The 8,244-nt window shown below is 38.4% G+C and overlaps 1 protein-coding gene across 1 annotated transcript in view; it reads right to left on the bottom strand.

Moving 5' to 3' along the window:
- Nucleotides 1–8,244, bottom strand: part of SAMD3 (sterile alpha motif domain containing 3) — a 52,297-nt gene continuing 44,053 nt past the window's right edge. Inside the window, exons 8-10 of the mRNA XM_032408317.1 lie at nt 1,148–1,319; nt 560–642; nt 1–322 (exon numbers count right to left, since the gene is read on the bottom strand). Of these exons, the coding sequence (XP_032264208.1) occupies nt 38–322; nt 560–642; nt 1,148–1,319 (540 nt within the window). The 3' untranslated portion in view covers nt 1–37. The remainder of the gene's footprint in view (nt 323–559; nt 643–1,147; nt 1,320–8,244) is intronic.

Below are 8,244 nucleotides of genomic sequence, written 5' to 3'. Positions count from 1 at the left end.
AGAGATCATCAGTTCTGATGCAATATTTGGCATGCTACTAAGTAACTGGGTGTTGAAATCCTACTTCCTTTAACTTTTCTTTCATAGAAGGAAAATAGGGACTGTGCATATCAAAAATCAGCGTCTCTAGGAAGTTGAGGGTTTGGGACAGTCTTCTTGGACACTCAACTCCAAATACATGGAAGGCAGCTATGAGAGCAGCCAAGGCCGTAACACAGTCGTCTACCCTTGTGAGCTTCTCTTTTTCTAAATACAAAGAAAATTCGCAGACATCGACGTTGAAAGGATTCTTGACTTCTAACACGGGTGTGGAAACTTGCACCTGAAACAATAGATAATAGAGTCACCACTCTGTGATGTGGATAATAGCTAAATAATATAAGCTGCCTCAATTTAACCGTGGTACTACAGTAAATGAGCTTGGTGTAGTGCAGCATATTTATAAATATGACAAAACCATTCTTCAAAAGAGACCACCGCCCTGTTTTCAAATAAATTCTATGAAGATGTGAATGTCAAACTCAATGTCAAACCCAGTGGTCACTGACATACTGCATACCTTCTCATTCACAATGACAAAAAGGCTGGGATCATCCCCAAAAACATCTGGTAGGAGCAAACATGTGGCTGTCATCTTCATATCTGCCAAAACAACATGCTTAAAGTCCAAGGAAAAATAAGATTTTGCCAACTATTAGCAAAAGCCAGTCTTAAAATGTGGGTTTTTTTTTTTTTTTAATCATTTGCATCTATAAAGAATAAACCAGTCTTCTTGCATCACTGTTTCACAACCGTTTAACCAAACATTTGCCTTCTAATAAACATCCAGATCTCATGTTCTGCCCTCCAGGTCATGGCCAGGAGAAGATAAGAGTCCTGTACTCTCTGTCCAACAGCCAGGAAGATTTTAGCATGCTTTACCTTGTGATTTGTATTATGACATTAATAGGTAACTAGTTCCCTAAATATAATTTTACAGTATCAAGTGTACTTTTAATTCTATACCTCAACTCGTCCTATTTGAGAACATTTTTTCATCCTGCATGTTGTTTCACTGAATTACTTATTTCCAAAACAGAGCTTTTCTAATTATCCCGATTTATACAGATAACTAAGACCAGATTGCCCCACCCCCAGGTTTACTAACGTTTCAACATGTCTTCATCTGTGTGCTGTTTCATTTTTTCTTGCAATGCGATATTGATTGGATTGTCCAACACTGAAAAAGAAGTCAGTATATTTTCTGAATAGGATTCCAGAATGTGCTTTGTTTTCTTATAAATATCTGTTCTTGTAAGAAGTTGGAATTCTCTGAACATCTAGGAAAAAGAAGAAAAAGACCGCAAGAAAAGCTAATGTATAAAATGTAAGGGAGTAAATAACTCTTTAGGTTTCTATTAAGCTTTGAATGCTAGTTTGTTTGTTTATTTATTCTGGTTTTTTTCCTATTTTTATCTATTTTTTTTTATATTAGTCACCATACAGTAGTCATTAGTTTTTGATGTAGTGTTCCATGATTTCATTGTTTGTGTTTGTGTATAACACCCAGTGCTCCATGCAATATGTGCCCTCCTTAATACCCATCACCGGGCTAACCCATCCTCCCACCCCCCTCCCCTCTGAAACCCTGTTTGTTTCCCATAGTCCATAGTCTCTCATGGTTCATCTCCCCCTCTGATTTTCTCCCCTTCATTTTTCCCTTCCTTCTCCTAATGTCCTTGATGCTATTCCTTATGTTCCATATATAAGTGAAACCATATGATAACTGTCTTTCTCTGCTTGACTTATTTCACTTAGCATAATCCCCTCCAGTTCCATCCATGTCAATGCAAATGGTGGGTATTCATCCTTTCTGATGGCTGCGTAATATTCCATTGTATATATGGACCACATCTTCTTTATCCATTCATCTGTTGAAGGGCATCTCGGCTCCTTCCACAGTTTGGCTATTGTGGGCATTGCTACTATGAACATTGGGGTTCATGTGGCCCTTCTTTTCACTACATCTGTATCTTTGGGGTAAATACCCAGGAGTGCAATTGCTGGGTCATAGGGTAGCTCTATTTTTAACTTTTTGAGGAACCTCCACATTGTTTTCCAAAGAGGCTGTACCAACTTGCATTCCCACCAACAGTGTAAGAGGGTTCCCCTTTCTCCACATCCTCTCCAACATTTGTTGTTTCTTGCCTTGTCAATTTTTGCCATTCTAACTGGTGTAAGGTTGTATCTCAATGTGGTTTTGATTTGAATTTCTCTGATGGCTAATGATGATGAACATTTTTGCATGTGTCTGTTAGCCATTCATAGATCTTCTTTGGAGAAGTGTCTGTTCATGTCTTCTGCCCATTTTTTGACTTGATTATATGTTTTTTGGGTGTTGAGTTTGAGAAGTTCTTTATAGATCTTGGATACCAGCCCTTTATCTGTAGTGTCATTTGCAAATATCTTCTCCCATTCTGTGGCTTGCCTCTTCGTTTTGTTGACTGTTTCCTTTGCTGTGCAAAAGCTTTTTATCTTGATGAAGTCCCAAAAGTTCATTTTCGCTTTTGTTTACCTTGCCTTTGGAGACATGTCTTGAAAGAAGTTGCTGTGGCCAATGTCAAAGAGGTTACTGCCTATGTTCTCCTCTAGGATTTTGATGGATTCCTGTCTCAACGTTGAGGTCTTTCATCCATTTAGAGTTTATCTTTGTGTTGGTGTAAGAAAATGGTTGAGTTTCATTCTTCTGTATATAGCTGTCCAATTTTCCCAGCACCATTTATTGAAAAGACTGTCTTTTTTCCATTGCATATTTTTTCCTGCTTTGTTGAAGATTAGTTGACCATAGAGTTGAGGGTCCATATATGGGCTCTCTATTCTGTTCCATTGATCTGTCTGTTTTTGTGCCAGTACTATGCTGTCTTGGTGATCACAGCTTTGTAATATAGCTTGAAATCAAGCAACGTGATGCCCCCAGCTTTGTTTTTCTTTTTCAACGTTTCCTTGGTGATTCGGGGTCTTTTCTGGTTCCATACAAATTTTAGGATTGTTTGTTCCAGCACTTTGAAAAATGCCATTGGTATTTTGATCGAGATGGCGTTGAAAGTATAGATTGTTCTGGGCAGCATAGACATTTTAACAATGTTTATTCTTCTGATCCATGAGCATGGAATGTTTTTCCATCTTTTTGTGTCTTCTTCAATTTCTTTCATAAGTGTTCTGTAGTTTCTAGAGTGTAGATCTGTTACCTCTTTGGTTAGATTTATTCCAAGATATCTTAGATTTTTGGTGCAATTGTAAATGGAATCGATTCCTTAATTCCTCTTTCTACAGTTACATTGTTAGTGTATAGGAAAGCAACTGATTTCTGTGCACTGATTTTGTATCCTGCCACATTACTGAATTGCTGTATGAGTTCTAGTGATTTGGGGGTGGAGTCTTTTGGGTTTTCCGCATAAAGTATCATGAATGCTAGTTTAAAATATATATGAGTAGCTTTAGTGGAGAAGTAAAGACTTAAAGACAGAGGAGGAAAAAAGAATGAAAGCCTGAAATGAATAGGATAAATAAGATAAATAATGGACATAGCAAACTTCTATACCCATAGAAATAAAACTTTGCATACAGACTCAACTAAACGAGGGTTCCAATATATATATATGCATATTTTGGCTATTTGGTTACCAGCTAAGATTCTAGGACCTTGTATTTCTTTAGGCGGTGTGCAACAAGGAGCAAAATAAGAAAACAGATTTTAGGAAGCAAACCTTTAAAAATACCTAACCATAGCATTCTAAAGGGAAAGAGGAGAGCTTTAGAGACAAAACTAAGTTGTGAGAAACAAATGTAGGAGATCTGACTACAAAGTAAAAGCAAAACCAGTTTACATGTATGGGAACCCCTTACTCAAAACCACCTTTTCCTGGCACTGCCCAAGTTCTCCCCCTCTGTGAATTCCACCACCACTGCAGCCTCCCCACTTTTTTTTTTTAATTAAACGTTTTTAAAATTTAAATTCAATTAATTAACACATAATGTATTACTGGTTTCAGTGGTACAGGTCTGTGATTCAGTCTTATACCCAGTGCTCATTACATCACATGCCCTCCTTAATGTCCATCACCCAGTTACCCCATCCCCCACCTCCCTCCCCTCCAGCAACCCTCAGTTTGTTTCCTATAATTAAGAGTCTCTTATGGTTTGTCTCCCTCTGTTTTCATCTTGTTTTATTTTTTCCTCTCTTCCCCAATGATCCTGTTTTGTTTCTTAAATTCCACATCAGTGAGATCATATAATTGTCTTTCACTGATTGACTTATTTTGCTTAGCATAATACCCTCTAGTTCCATCCATGTTGTTGCAAATGGCAAGATTTCATTTTTTTAATGGCTGCGTAATATTCCATTGTATGTATATACCACATCTTCTTTATCCATTCATCCATCGATGGACATCTGGGCTCTTTCCATAGTTTGGCTATTGTGGACATTACTGCTATAAACATTAGGGTGCAGGTGCCCCTTTGGATCACTACATTTATATCTTTGGGGTAAATACCCAGTAGTACAGTTGCTGGATCATAGGGTAACTCTATTTTTAACTTTTTGAGGAACCTCCATACTGTTTTCCAGAGTGGCTGCACTAGTTTGCATTCCCACCAACAGTGTAGGAGGGTTCCCCTTTCTCCACATCCTTGCCAACATCTGTCATTTCCTGACTTCTTCATTTTAGCCATTCTGACTAGTGTGAGGTGGTATTTCATTGTGGTTTTGATTTGTATTTCCCTGATGTCGAGTGATGTTGAACATTTTTTCATGTGTCTATTGGCCATTTGGATGTCTTCTTTGGAGAAAGGTCTGTTCATGTCTTCTGCCCATTTCTTGATTGGATCATTTGTTCTTTGGGTGTTGAGTTAGATAAGCTCTTTACAGATTTTGGATATTAGCCCTTTATCTGATATGTCATTTGAAAGATCTTTTCCCATTCTGTCAGTTGTCTTTTGGTTTTGTCGACTATTTCCTTTGCTGTGCAAAAGGAAGTCCCAATAGTTAATTTTTGCCTTTGTTTCCCTTGCCTTTCTCCTCACTTTTTTTTGACAGAGTGGCATTATAAGACAATTTATCATAACTCATACTGGTAGGAATCAAAGTAATCATCACTTTCCCTAAAACTCTGTAAAGAACAGTTACATACTACCCACTGGGTCTCATCGTTTCTTGAACATTTTGGTAGATCATCAGTTGCCCAAAGATTAGGTCCAAAAGTAGTTATCAGAAAACTGGAATGCACATTCTCATAAAGTCATGGCAGCTCTCTTATTAGGCAACCTTCAGTGGACCACTAATCTAGGATGGTGGGGAACATGGTAAGTCCAGTGAATTCCATGTATCATCACTGTGGGGCATCTCAACAGAGAAATGGGATGGATATATATATGTATATATATACATATATATACACACACACCAAATTGAAATTCAATTTGAAAGTAACATTTACTGAAATGAAAACATCACTGAATAGGGAAATGCATATGGGAAATACAAAGAAAAATTTCATGAACTTGAAGATAGAGCAATAGAAATTAATCTGAATAACAAAAAAAAAGACGATTAAGATTAGTAACCTGTGGGACAAAACCTGGAGTGTGGAGAGAGGAGCTTTTCTGTGGCTGATCATTCATGGCTAGGAGTTTGGCTGTATGGGGTTTGGGGAAGGTGGCACAAATAAGTAAATACATTGAGGATAATGGGTGCCAGGTTTCTTGCTGTTAAGGAGAGTTGGAATGTATGTAAATGGGGTCAGTTAGAATAAGCCCTCTGGTTTGGGTTGGAATTGAAGGTATAAATGTGACCTCATGGTTTTTAATACTTATGCATGGATATATGAACAGATACAGATTGTGTGTGTGTGTGTGTGTGTGTGTGTGTGTGTGTGTACGTGCATGCACACCTATACAAAGGTATATATCCTGGCTTTATTCTGTGAAAAATTGTAGAGCAATAACACCTCTGTAGCAATGAGCATACCTAGGGCTGAAATCTTAGTCTCTAAATATCATTCTCATTTTCTGTTTAAAGAATGTGTTTTGAGGGGAGGAGGGTGATGAGTGCAGGTGGTGATGAAGGATCCATGTAAACTCTTTGGTACAGTGTCCCACACTGGCTGCTTCTCTTCTTCTGCACCTGTGCCCACAAGCTCCCTAGGCTCATAGGGCTTCACAGTGGTAGTAGCAACACGTGGTGGGAGTAGTTTCAAGCAGGGGCATCTGTCCTGCTATAGGGATTGGTTGTTAGCTGGGTGTTTATAAGTAAGGTCGAGCTTGCTTTTATTTTGGGAAGCACAACAAGGGTTTTATAAATTATAAGTCCCAGCTGGCTGTACCAGGCTTAGTTACAGAGGTACTTCCTGAAGAAAGCTAAAACATTTAACTCTTTTGTTTAAAACAATAGATAGACTACTTTATTCAGTAAGTGCACAGTCATTACAAAAACCATATCCCAATCCATATTTTGGATATAAAAGGTGAAATGCCTTGGGGAATTGGAAAAAAAGAGACTTAAGACAAAGCATGAGAGACACACTCTTAGGTCTAAAATCTGCTCTCCACCCCCCACTCAGACTTATTCTCATCTACTGTTCTTTGAAAGGCTGCTGAACCATAGCTTATCTATTTTAATCACTAAACCTGTGCAGGCCACACTCCCATGAAGACCCCTAAGGCTGCAACATCAGTGTCCAGACAGCCTTACCAACTGCTATGGACTGAATGTTTATGTCCCCCCAAAATTCATATGTTAAACCTAATGCTCCATGTGATGGTATTAAGAGGTGAGACCTTTGAGAGGGGACTGGTTATGAGTGTGGAGCCTTCATGAATGGGATTACCACCTTTACAAGAGAGACCCCAAACAGCTACATTGCCCCTTCAGCCATGTAAAGTGACAGCTAGAGAGCGCCATTCATGAACCAGAAAGCAGACTATCATACCAAAACTGCCAGTATCTTGATCTTGGACTTCCCCACCCCCAGAACTGTTGAGGAATAAATTTTTGTTGTTTATAAGCCACCCAGTCTATGGTATTTTTGTTATAGCAGTCCAGACAAAGACACCAACCATTCACTAACTCATTCAGCATTCAAAACAATCAACATTCCGTTTGTATTGCATGCACAATATTCTGCAAGGCACTTGGAGAACTACTAACATGTTTAAAATATGCTCCTTACACTTACGGAGTTTATAGGCTATCAGTTTGACAAGGTTTTGCTTTAAAACAATATATTGTAGGTGTGTCAATTTGGCATACTCTTCTAAGAGCCAAAGCCTCCTGGCTATAGCTGTTCCTAGCAACCCAAAGATGAAGAGAAAGCAACGAATAACTAAGGTAGTGTTGCTGAGAGACGAGTAGATAAAATAATCCACGTGAAACACTGAAAATATGCTTCCTATGTAGTAAGCAGATGTTCACTGTAGACATGATTTTGAAAATGAAATATGCAGGCAAGTTCTTTTTTCATTTTTTGGAGGAAGAATAACATGGAAAACTTTTTTAAAATTTTTAAAAATTTTTTTTAAAGATTTTATTTATTCATTTGAGACAGAGAGATACAGAAAGAGAGAGCATGAGCAGGAGGAGATGCAGAGGGAGAGAGAGAAGCAGGCTCCCTGCTGAGCCAGGAGCCCAACGTGGGGCTTGATCCCAGGACCCTGGGATCATGACCTGAGCTGAAAGCAGATGTTTAACCACCTGAGCCACCCAGGCGCCCCAACATGTAAAACTTTTTATTTTCAAAATAGTTGATTGGAACCACAGAATTCTTCCATGAAATGTGTTCCCAGGTAAAAACTTTGATGAATCTTTCATTATGTGCTACAACTAACATTACACTAAAATTGTAATAGGACCCCTTTAATGGCCACCTTAAGTAAACTAAATTGAAGGGTATTTGATTTACCTATGAAACTTCATATATTCCAAGACCACTTTATGAAGTTATTTGGGATCATAAAGGAAATAGATTTTGAGTAATGCTGCATACTAATAGTTCCTTAGTAAACTATCTTGATTGTCTAAATGCATGCAAAGGGAAAATGTTTCACACTGTCAAAATACCCCTAAGTAGTGGTCCTCCCAGCCTCCCCAGTATGTTCAATGACAGGGAAATCTTTAAATCTGAACGCAGGCAGTGCATGTTACTAGAATATGCTTTCAGAAATTCTTACCAAATGGTCCTAGTTGTAGCCTGTGGAACCTCACGTCTC

The sequence above is a fragment of the Phoca vitulina genome, unplaced genomic scaffold, assembly GCF_004348235.1.
Source record: "Phoca vitulina isolate PV1807 unplaced genomic scaffold, GSC_HSeal_1.0 scaffold9, whole genome shotgun sequence".
NCBI lineage: Eukaryota > Metazoa > Chordata > Mammalia > Carnivora > Phocidae > Phoca > Phoca vitulina.
The sequence above is the reverse complement of the archived record's forward strand: the minus strand, read 5'-3'. Positions and strand labels throughout refer to the sequence as shown.